General features: G+C 40.0%; 1 protein-coding gene across 1 annotated transcript; it reads left to right on the plus strand.

The window, feature by feature from the left end:
- Positions 1-5,223: 5,223 nt before the first annotated feature.
- Positions 5,224-9,494, plus strand: cdx1a (caudal type homeobox 1a). The gene is made up of 3 exons (XM_033633684.2): positions 5,224-5,679; positions 6,648-6,796; positions 9,208-9,494. The coding sequence occupies exons 1-3, from the start codon at positions 5,334-5,336 to the stop codon at positions 9,391-9,393; spliced, it is 681 nt and encodes a 226-aa protein (XP_033489575.2). The 5' UTR covers positions 5,224-5,333; the 3' UTR covers positions 9,394-9,494.
- The last annotated feature ends 2,993 nt before the right edge of the window (positions 9,495-12,487 follow it).

The following is a 12,487-nucleotide window of genomic DNA, read 5'->3' on the forward strand; positions in this document are numbered from 1 at the left end:
TACCCAGCCTATTCAGCCTATCAGAGCAGCCAAAGAGTGGTTTCTCTCACTGCTGATCTGGGCTGTTTCCATAGCTGGAGTGCAACTGGTGCAACCTGTGGAGTGGGTGTGAGCGCAGCAAGAGGGGAAGGAACCCAATGCAGACAATGCGAGCAGACAGAACAGTTTAGGAGTTGATTGAAAAGATGAACAAACATAGGCTGGCATGTCTAAACAGAAGTAGTATTGAGTCCAAAGGGGCTGGAAAAAGTGCAGGCAGGCAGATACAGATTCCAGTTAAGTGGAATTCCCAGGTTTCAGGGTAAAAGGTAACAGAGGCTCTAAAGCTAAGGTGCAGTGCAACAATGGCAAAGAGTGAGTAGAAAGGGGCTGATTAAATATCTGGTGGGGAAAGTGGGAACAGGTGAGCAGAGATCAGGTGACTGGGACTGAAGGGAAAGAGGTTACTGCAGGGCAGGAGGGAGTGCAGTGACTGGGACAAGGGAAAAAGTCAGAGGGCATCATGTGGACAGGAGGAGAACGGCTGTGATTGGGTTTAAGGAAGTGAAAATGTGTCTGGACACAGAGACAGAGAGGCAGAATCTGACACAATCACCCTGCATGCTGGTTCTGTGTTTATGTTTTGCTGAGTTTTGGATAAAGCTAAAAGTTATCTCCCTGTGTCTGACAGACCGGGGCCCCTGCAGGCCCCTGGGAGCAGGGAGGGGGAGCTAAAAGCAGGAAACACTGGGGCTGGGGCCTGGACCTGGAGCTGAACCCAACATACCTCCGATAGATGAAGATGGATGAAGCAATAAAATGACTCATCTGGAGTCAGATCACCGATAAAGGACGTAACAGTCAGAGGCTCCTGAAGACTTGATGCAGATGTTGTTTAGGCCCAAACCTAAAACTCAGAAACATATTTTGGGATAAAAAAAAAAAACGTCAAATCAAACAGCACTATTCCATCAGCATGACTGGACAGTACAAGAAAAATTAAATTTAGAGCTGAAACAATTTATTTTATTAGCGAACAATGAAATTTTATCAGCAACTATATATAATATATAATTGATTAACCTCAATTTTACAAGCTAAAATCATTTCCTTGTTCTTTTCCAGTGTGAAGATTTGCTACTTGTCTTTGTTTAACGTGATCATAAACTGAATAGCTTTGTTTTTGACTGTTTTTGACTTATAGAAATTCCTGTTACAATTTATGATGGGGCATTTTTCACAGTATTCTTAGATTTTGTGGAAAAAATGTTAATCGTCAATTAATTAAGAAAATATCAGGCAGTAGGTTCGGTTCCAACTTGCGGCTCTGTGGCTGTCCAATCAGTAAAGGCAAAACTTCCCAAAACATAAACCAAAATACATAAATAAATAAATATTAAAAATGGAAAATTACTGTTTCAATTACATACAAAACATCATAACTGGATTAAAAGCCCAACAGGAGAAATTAGAGAAATTTAAAAAAGCTGTGTTGATTTCTGTTTGTGAGACACTGAACATTTATTCACAGCATTCCTGGTCTGAGTCGGCCTGGGACCTCTGCTGCATGTCATCCCTCTCTCTGACTCTCATTTCCTGTCAGCTTTGACTGCACACTGTCTACTAAAGGCAGAAAATGCTAGAAAAATACGTACTTCAAAAAACAGGAAAGAACTAAATATCATCTGTTTTATGTTGCCGTTTGGAAAGCGTGGTGGGATGGAGTTCAGACTAAACAGAATCTAACTCAACTTTAATCATTTTCTCTATCTGGTTTTTAAGATTTAATAAGAGAAAAATATAACTGTGCATCAGGAGCAGTAACCTCTTACTTTCAGTACTAAGAAAAACTTGTGGATGCTACTTTTCTGTCTGTGATTAATTACAGTGACATATTGTATACGCATGCAACCTCCATTTTAAGTAGCCTTCATTCAGTGTACCATGCATCTCTATGTTTTAATTACAAATGCAAAGTCACTTACTCACCACTGCATTCTTTATGATTTGGTGGGTTGGACATCGCTGACCACTTGCAGACAACAGCACTGGTATATTTTTATCTATAAAGCAATGTTGGGCAAACTTCCGACAGACACCCTTCTGTGTGTCAGCTCTGGTAGTTACCAGCTACAGGTGGTTGCTTTTCAATGTACCCCAGGTTTTAACACATCTGGGGAAAACTGCATTCTCCTACTCTGCACCTTGGACACGGAACAATCTTAAAAAAGATCTAAAATTAGAAACCCTGTTGAATTTAAAGGCATCATAAAGAATGTGGTGACAGAGACATGTGCTTGTTTTTCTTGAGAGGCCACTATGTTTGAATTGTTGTTGTTTTATTGTGGATTTTTGTATCATTATGTTGTATTTGTTGCATTTTAAATGTGTTTGGATTGGTTGCTACGTTGGCCAGGTCTCTCTTGTGAAAGAGATTTTCAATCTCAGTAGGACTTCCTGGTCAAATAAAGGTTAAACAAATAAATAAAAAATAAAGAAAACTGATGCAGTCCTGCATGGTGTCACCATAGTCATTACTTAAACCAAAATTTGTCTGCTGTCTTATTGAAATTGAGGCACTTCTTAGTGGGTACACAGACTGCCTCACACTCTATGATCAAATAAAACAACTGAAACTGGAATGAGTTTTCAGTGTTTGACTGTCTTGGTGAAGCAGAATCTTACAGATGTGCTGTAGATGTTTAGCACTTGATAACTAGACTGTAATAGGCCGTAGAGGAAGCCTGAGTGTGGAAGATGAAAGCTCTGGGTGTGTCTGGACACCTACAGTACAGCAGCTCTCTTTCTGACACATGTGAGCTTTTAGAATTGGTGAAAAGAGGATACAAGCCTCTTATTAGTTCCCCCTCGATGAACTTGAACGTTGGGACGACTACAAGGACAGCAGTGGGAGCACTGTTTATGCTGCACTGTTTTAACCGAATCTCTACATATCATTCTCTATAGTAACCCCTTGTTCAAATAAATATTAAAGAGTTATACAGTCTGAAAATAGCTCAGGTTTTCATTTTTCGGACACAGCAGCAGACATGTGCTACACATCATAGGGATCTTTTTGGAGGTCTGAATGTTTGAGAACATTTTCAGCGCCAGTTTTAGGAGCATGTAAAGCCAAACAGTCCAGTTTGTACATTAGCACATGCTCTAATGTATACTGTAAGTGCTAAAACCACATTTCCTTATTTTTATCCAAGTTGTTTTACTTGGCGGCTATGTTTCAAGCTTTGTGCGATATAAGTTTGATGTTGCACTTAATGTTCAGGCCTGTAGCACTTTTCTCTCCATTAACATGTGCCTGTCTCATGCTAACAGCTGATGGATGTTATGGCAGATAATGACTGTTCTGACCAACGTGCCAGCATGAATCTTTTATGAATGTTCGGCCGACTCAGACGCAAGACAAGCTCAACATATGGAAAACACAGTATACTTCATTCATGACATTTTGAGTGAAAAATATGCTCATACTGATCATATGTTTGGAAACTATAAGTCTGTATCTCTGAGAGACTCCAGCTGTGGTGAATTACCTGCTAGTATTCAGTTTTTTGCTGCCCTCGTGAGGCTGTTTTAAGCAGGGACATAGTGGATAATAAACTTATAAAACTTTACCATGACTTTAAACTTGATTATAATGGCCAGCTTCTGTTAATCTGTATTTGCAACACATTTGTAGCTAACTATACATTACAGAAAGTAGTGAGGATAGGTTGTTTTTCAGATGGAAATCATAAAAATCAACAATTACAAGCTAATTTTTTGCATATGTTTCCTCTGGGTTCCTCACCTCACTGTCCCCTAAATAATAACATCATAAAATCATATCAAATTTGTCTTCCTGCATTCTGAACTATTAACCTTAGGAAAAATATCTTACTGAAAGGAACTGTCTGTTAGGAGAATAAAAAGAGGAAGCTGTGTTGTTTTTTGATGATATCTTTTGTTTAAAAATAACAGCCAGTGGAGAGAAGCATGTTAGAGGAACCACTAATTTGTGCTTAGCACTTGTTGTTGATGAGCATGCAGTACATTAGGTCTTCTCACTGGTGAAATATAACTGATTACCTTTACAAAAGTACAGCTATGATACACTTGTGCTTTACTTGCATCTTCCCATGTTATGCCTCTTCTCTTTGTATTTCTACTCCACTACATTTCGCAGGCAAATATTAGGCCTTTTCAAACATCTATCTGGCGGGGCCAGTTCCTGCTTTATACATTTACATTTGACATTTCAAATATAGCTTAGCTTAGAAAATATGTCACTTTAAACCACTGATCTGTATATGAATTCATTAATGTTAGTTTAACCTCAATATAGCTGCAGCAAGAGGAAACTGCGTCCATGTGTCAGTGTGTCAGTTACGATAATCTGATAACAGAAACAAAAATACTTTAATGCAATATACTTTATATAACTGACAGGCGCCCTATGTCTACCATATCATCATGTTCTCTGTAATAATTCTGGGAACTTAAGGGGGTTGTATGACATCAAAATGTGTTTATACTTTACAAATACACATATATTTCACATGCTAGGTTTCTTAATGTTGATTATGATATTTCTTTAGTATGAATATTTTAAATTTTAACTCTTTTTAAGGCAAAATAAAAAATAATACAATAAATAGGAGTAAATGTTTCCAAAAATTATTGCACATATTTCACAATGTTGTAAAAATAATAATAATGATAATAAAAAATGTAAGAAGATAACATTTATAGAAAATACAATTCAAAAGTTAAATAATATGATAAATATGCAAATTAGTATATGGGGCAATTTGGACTCATGACCTCAGCATTTATGAAATACCTTCTGACCTGCCTAATGAATACTTTCACTTTTCATGTTGCTTATAATATTCATGAGGTACAATTGTGAATATGCTTTTCATTGTGGTAATACTTAAAAAAATATATATTACCACCACTGAGCCTGCTCATATCTCTATTTACAATCTCTATGCTGAATATCACATGATGCGCGTGCACATGTAGGCTACACCTCACGCACACCTTACATGATGGCCCTAACAGAATGATCCACCAGGGCAGGATGGGTAAACCTAGGTCAATGCCCTCACGTCGCCAAGACGAGCAGGCAGGTGGGTCTCAGGTAAAAGGTGACGTCACTATGATACTTTTGAACTCCTCGGCAGTAAATCTATAAAGGTGTGTGTAGTCTTAGTGCACAGGTAGCCGAACCTTAGACTGAAGTGAAAGCAGAGCCTGCTGGGAGTAAACAAGGAGGCCTATCATGCGCCCGGTAGTTTGATTCACGGAGGTCTACCTGAGAGTCACCCTACCTGTCGCACGAGGACACCGGTATGTACCCCAACTCACAGTCGGCCAGACACCCGGCTCAGACGCTGTCACTGAACAGTCAGTACTTCCCGCCTCCGTATGACTACACCAGTTACCATCACGTCCCGGGAGTCGGTGACCCGTCGACAAGCGCCTGGAACTCCGTCTACGCTCCCCGGGAGGAGTATCCGTACAGCTTCCCGGGGTCAAGCCCCAGCGCCGGGCAGGTCAGCTTCTGCTCCCCGGAGCTGAGCGGCACGCCCACCGCCGCTGGAGGAGGGTCGTTCACGCCGTACAACTTCATCACCGGACAGGACCCCTTCAGCTCCAGGAGGAAACCACATGAGCCCATCAAACCATCCGCCACAGGTGGGATTACATACTGGATACCATGGTTACATGTAGGCACTGTACTGGCCAATCATAAATAGTCTGTGTAAAGATATAATTATTTCTTAAAATAATTAAAATTTTTGGTGCTGATCACAAATCAAACATGAAATAGGCCTAATACTCTAACATTAAGGATGTCAAACTAACATCACTTCATCAGTATTGGTGCAGTCACATGATGATGACAAGCTAAAAGCCATTTGCTGAGTGGGTGTACAGATATGGTAAAACACACATTCATAGGCAGGAACAATTTCAACATACAGAGTGAAGTCAGACTGACTGCACACACACATTCATCAAGCTTTTCGCCTCTCCCTTCCGCCAGCATGGTTTGAGATGTCAATGCAAAGCTAACAGTGGCGGCCGTCAAGTCTGCAGAAATGTCATTCCCCACCCTCTCTGTCCACTGGGTGGGTGCGAAAGGGTGACAGCCTGGCGAGATAACACCAGCACTACAGGAAGTCTGCAGAAGTCAAACCGAATCTCCACTAAAGGCGACACTCTCAGGCCTGCTTGCTTACTGGTCTGCCTCGATCGATGCTGTCACACTGTCAAGATTCCCGATCAATAACTCTGACTCACCTTTTCCTAAGAGTGTGTGTGTACGTGTGTGAACATGCATGTCAATGAATAGCTGCCTGTGTAAACACCTATGTAAACACCACTCACAGTGATAAGGGGAACCACTGATGCAACGCAGTGGGAAGTCTTAACATTAGTTCTAGTTAGTGTGATTAATAGAGTTGATGAGGCTTTAAGTGGCGCCTGAACTTGAACGTGGCACCAGACACACACACATTAGTCATCTGTTTGGCTCACAGTGCACGTGACTCACTGACATTATGATCATGTTTAACACGCCTGTTTACTTACATTCACTGAACCCAACCAAGCTTGTATTTATTGTTTTACTAAATCAGGGTTATTTCTGTGTGATCCAGGAGCAAAGACTCGCACTAAGGACAAGTACAGGGTGGTGTACACTGACCAGCAACGCCTGGAGCTGGAGAAGGAGTTTCAGTACAACCGCTATATCACCATGAGGAGGAAGACTGAGCTGTCGATGGCACTGAGCCTTTCTGAGAGACAGGTGAGACTGGAGCAAATTAAAGTTAGAGGTAGAAAAGTAAGGGGTAGACAAATGAAAGCAGGACATCCAACCAAAATGGAAGGAGCCTCTTCTCTTTTGATTTTTTGGACAACCATTCATCTGATTGACTTCACACTTGGCAAGTTGCTGAGGACCCAAGGAAGTGCAGTGTCAAGTGTGAGCTCTTGAGATCTACAGGGACATATTAGTAGTGCATTAGTACCGCCAGAAGAACACACAGTGTAGGGATATGAGTGGGGACCCTATTAACTGTTAGGTATGCTGGATTCAGCTCGCCATCTGTTGCCCACTACAGTATATTGAAGAACAGAGGAAGAAAGAAAGGCCAGAGATGTTACATTATGACAAACTCAAACATTTCAAGCAGCAGTGATACAAATTTTCAGAATGAACGCTTTTGTTCCAGGAAATAGACGGGCTATGATTTCATTGAGGCCAAAAATGTTTGTGTCAGCTTTTTCACCCAAATGATGCATATACTGTAGCACTGCTAGAGGACGCAGCTACGTCAGGGTAGGGGTGTTGCTCAGGACTCAAGGAAGAGTTGTGTCAAGTGTGAAGTTGTTTGGATGAGCAGTTCTTGAACGGACATTGCACTAGTGATTGAAATATGCAGGAGCAAATGTAGAGGAAAAGTTAAACTCAAACTCTTTAACATTGTTAAAGACAGTCATTATTTAAGGGACTGTAATGTAGCAGGGGGACACTAGGACCCATGTAGTCAATCAGGTGAGAGCCACATAGTTATTTGTAGGCCAACACGGAAGTTAACATCGCCCTGGTTCCTTCGACAAAAAGCTTATTTAATTTTTGGATTTTGGGTTATTGCAGAAATTAACACCACTTTTATGATTTTTTAAGCATTAATGCTATTGCCAGAAGTAAAAAGCTAATGTTAGGCTATAAATGAACTACACCGTGGTTGCATTATTTCATCATCACCACACAACAAGGCTGTAAAGCTGTGTCCAATATGGTGACGTTCTGTAGTCTCATTTAGCCACATGTTAGCGACCATCTTTTTTAAGAAACCTAAAAGCTTCAAAATTTATGAGTGGGATATTTACTGACATATTTTATGTCATGGAACAGAATGTGAAAATCTCTTAATTTAACCAAAACCCATTCAGCAAACCCACTGACTTCGAGACAAGGAAAACAGGAGTGCTAAAATGCTAACTCATTTACAGGTTTTAGGACTCAATCCTGCAACACTCTATTGCCTCCTGTGTAGACACACTATTATGACCTTCCTGCAAACTACGTCTGCTGAAAGATACTGTGAGAAAATGTTTCAGGAAAAGCCAAATATAAGAGTTAAAACATTGTTTTTCTTCCCATTGTGTTACTCTTGCTGAACAGCAGCCACTGTGGCCACAAGTTTTACTGTAAATGTTGTGTTTGTAAATGCACCACAAGCTGGTGGTCGTGCCAGCTCTAGTAAGGTTGTTACACAAAAATCTCTGATGGCACTGGGTTGCACAAGGGTGTGTTGTATCAGACATGAAAGTTACAAAAGTTCAAAAGTTACGTAGGCTCACTTTAAAACTGGGCCTGGAAAACAATAATAAATAGATTGCCAGTAACTCAAAGGAACTGCAAGGGGAGTTCCTCCTTTTCATGAAATGAGGTGTAACAATCCCTTTTGTTTCTGCTTTATGTTTTTGTGAGGTGGTAGTGGGCAGAGGTTAGGAAAGGGTTAGGTCGGCTTTCTTCATGTGATTTACATTATTTGATATTTTAGTGATATTAGAAAATAAAACTGCCACTCCTCAAAGTACAGTTATTGGTCCATGTAGTTGCTTGGTGCTGTATTTTTCTTATTGTTATGAATATAGATATCAATACTAACTCCGGACACATCAGCAGAAAGTTCTTTAACATTCTCATTTTGAGAAACCAGCTTTAGATGAAACAGCAGAAACCTCTATAAACCATAATGTTATGTGGCCAAACAAAACATCTCGCATAAGTAGTGTTAATGGTGAAACCCTGCCTCACTTTCAGTACACAATCATTTCTGTTATTATTGTTCTATCCGCCTATTTATTCTGCTCGACAAACCCACAACTGAGTGCAACTCTCTCACGATGCTATTATTGTTGTTAATATTGTTTTATCCTCCTGCTCACTCTGTTTGTCAAACCCACAACTGAGTGCAGCAAAATCATTCTGAGCAAAAAGGAAATTACTAAACTTTAGCAATAAATAGTTAAGGCAGAGGCGGGAGAATGTTCAGCCGATTCACTGCATGTCACCAACCACCAAAGATATCACACTTGATAACAAAGGCCCAAGATATAGATCCAAGGAAAGCGTTAGAACATTTTGTCATTTGCTATTTCTGATCTAAATCCTTAACAAATATATTTTTGGTGTTGCTATCTCAGGTGAAGATCTGGTTTCAGAACAGACGTGCCAAAGAGAGGAAGATAAACCGGAAGAAGCTGCAGCATTCTCAGCAGGCCTCCACAACTACACCCACCCCGCCTGCGCTGTGCGGACCCACTGACACCCACATCACCACCAGCCCCAACAGCAACATTTTGTCCGACACAGTATCAGAGGAGTACTAGGTGGATTTCACATGGAAGACTGACACAGCGTGAAATATGTACATAGCGTGTTTTGTTTTTTTAAGTTTACCGCAGAATGAATGATGATGATGATTCACATCAACATGATGTCATAATGCTGCACTTCCTGCTTTTCACAATGACAAGCACTACATATCTGTTGCACTGATCATCCCTGGTGGGCGTTTGCCAATTACAGGACTTTAATGTGTTAATATGGATCATTTTCAGCACAAGGATATTGATTGTAAGGACAAAGATTCACTTGATAACTTGTCACTTGTCAAATTTCTTTAAGAATTGTTGGTTAAAGCCACAATGAAAAAGCATTTCAGTCCTTCTCTCTTTATCAGGATGTTGAAATTTGCCTTAATCATGGTTGATAAAAGTGACAATGCGTCTGTCCATCTGTGGTCAAATATGTATGCATTAATATGAAAATAGGCCTAAACTTGCCCCCCTAATGATTAGGGGTCAGCAACCTTTAACATGGGCGGCACTGTGGTGCAGTGGTTAGTAGGGCTGCAATGATTAGTCGACTAATTGACTATTAAAATAATCTGTGACTATTTTAGTAGTCGACTAATCGGTTTGAGTCATTTTTCATAGAAAAGTACTATAAAAGTACCCCAAAATACTCTTATTGCAGCTTCTTATGTTCAGATATTGGCAGCTTTACACACTCTCCCATGACGGTGAACTAAAACCCTTTGGCGTGAGTACGAAACAAGACATTAGATGACATAATTTTGGGGTTTGGGAGAGACAGACTGACATTTTTCAACATTTTAACACATTTTTTCGTTAAATTGATTAGTCGACTAATCGAAGAAATAATCGACAGATGAGTCGACAATAAAAATAATTGTTAGTTGCAGCCCTACTGGTTAGCACTGTCACTTCACAGCAAGAGGGTTCCTGTTTCTGACCCAGGGTGGGGGAGCAGAGTCTGTGTGGAGTTTGCATGTTCTCACCGTGTCAGCGTGGGTGCTCTCCAGGTGCTCCGGCTTCCTCCCACAGTCCAAAGACATGCAGGTTAATTGGTGACTCTAAATTGCCCGTAGGTGTGAATGTGAGTGTGAATGGTTGTCTGTCTCTATGTGCTGGCCCTGCCAGGCGTGTGTTGGCCCTGTGCCTGGACCCTGTATCCTGCCTCTCGCCCAATGTCGGCTGGGATAGGCTCCAGCAACCCCCAACGTGATAACCGGTTATGGAAATGAACGAACCTTTAAATGTAAAGAGGGGGGTAACAAATCTAGAGTCACAAAACACATTTGTGCCATAAGGTGACGCAGCCTAATTCGCCTGACTGACCATTCATTAATATGTTTTATGGCAAAGTCACGACTCTGCAGTGGGCTATTTATGATAATTTGGTGCTTAAACTTTGACACCAGCGATGACACCAACACATCTGTCCATGTCCATTTTACCACTAAGGCTTTTCCTCTTTTGGATTTGGAATCAATCGGTAGCCTAGTAGGGAGACTGAGGACTGCTTTTGAGATTTGCCAATTTAGAAGAAAAAGTGCCAGGCCGGAGACTTATGATGCACATTTTAGCTGACAAAATCTTTTTTTTAATTTAGTGTAAAGGCCACACATTTTTACAACTGGAGAAAATCAAAGTCACTTAAGGCCTACAACAATGATAACTGAAAATTAAAATGTTTAAAAGAAATAACCATTAATCGTCTCCATATTTTTGTTTGTTAAAGACAGACATAGGCAGCCTCTGGATAGAGGCTAAAGAGCCGCTTGGAACCTCAGCTTACCCTTGCCCTAACTCCAATTTGATTTAACTGCATGAGGAAATGCATCTTGAAATCAAACATGAGCATAAAAACAGAAGGGTAGTAAAATGATACTAACTCATCTCTTTATTTGCATTTGGCTTACAGGAACCAGAGAAAGAGCAGAGAGCATTATGTTTGTTACTTACAAAGGAAAGAAGAGTAAAAAAAAAACACTTTAAAGAGATAATGCCAAAGTTAAACAAGCATTTAATGTTCTTTCTTTTGAAATGTAGCTGCAGGATATATCATGGGAATAGACCATTGAAAAGTATAAACTAATGGGTTTCAGTTGGGGAGAGGAAGGCAGCTGTGTATGGCGTAATGGAAGTGGTGAACGCACAGAAATATTTTTTTAAAAACAGGAGTGAAAGCAATGACATTTTGATTTAAAAAAAAAAAAACAACTGTCATCACTTCGCATTTTCTGTTGAAGGTGCAAACATGACATGAAAAAACTAAAATGTGTTGTTTTTTTTTCTAGCAAAAACATTGCGATAACAGCAAGGAACTGGAATAACACGCTCAGACATAAGTGTTTAGCCACTTCCTGAAAAACTGCTGCCACATGAATCATGGTCTAAAAACATGAACCACTAAATGCAAACATTTAGCTTTGTCTGAGTATTTCAAGTGAAAAAAGTTCGTTTTTTAAGTCTTTTGGGACTTACAGTATGCATATCTAAAACATTAAAGTATCTACAGTACAACCCTGTGCATGTTAGAAATGTTCACACTTTCAGATTGTTCCTGTTTACGTGTCACTTTAAAAGAAGAGGAAGGAAAAGCTGCAAATGTAGCAATGTAAATTTAGTACTGACCACAGTCAACCGAGGATTGCTAAAGCTGTCTTTTCAAAGTAAACCGCTGTACCACCAACTTTGTGCAACTCATGCGTATATCAGTGTGTGCTGTTCCCATAATCTCTCTTTCAACACAATCTTGACAGCGTGTTTGCATTTTTTATAAGTTTACGCTGAAGTTTATGTTGCTTTTCCTGCACATTATATAAAAAGCATTCTCAGTCCACAGGTTTATCGATCTGGTTTGCATTTTCTGTTCATTAGCACTGTGATATACCCACAGTGACCAGCTGTGAGTGTATCTGCTTTCACTGCACCACAATCATCTTAAACATTTCTGCAGAGAAAAGCTTCTTGATAAGTTCATGCCACCAATGAGAAAGTGCAGCAGTGGTATAGAGCTTTACCTGCCCACAAAATGATTTAATTAATATTTGAGTTTAATGAAATTACAACCTGAGAAGCTTCTTGTTTTGTGCCATAATTGTATATTGAAATA

This window comes from Epinephelus lanceolatus, chromosome 7, assembly GCF_041903045.1.
Source record: "Epinephelus lanceolatus isolate andai-2023 chromosome 7, ASM4190304v1, whole genome shotgun sequence".
NCBI classification, from domain to species: domain Eukaryota; kingdom Metazoa; phylum Chordata; class Actinopteri; order Perciformes; family Serranidae; genus Epinephelus; species Epinephelus lanceolatus.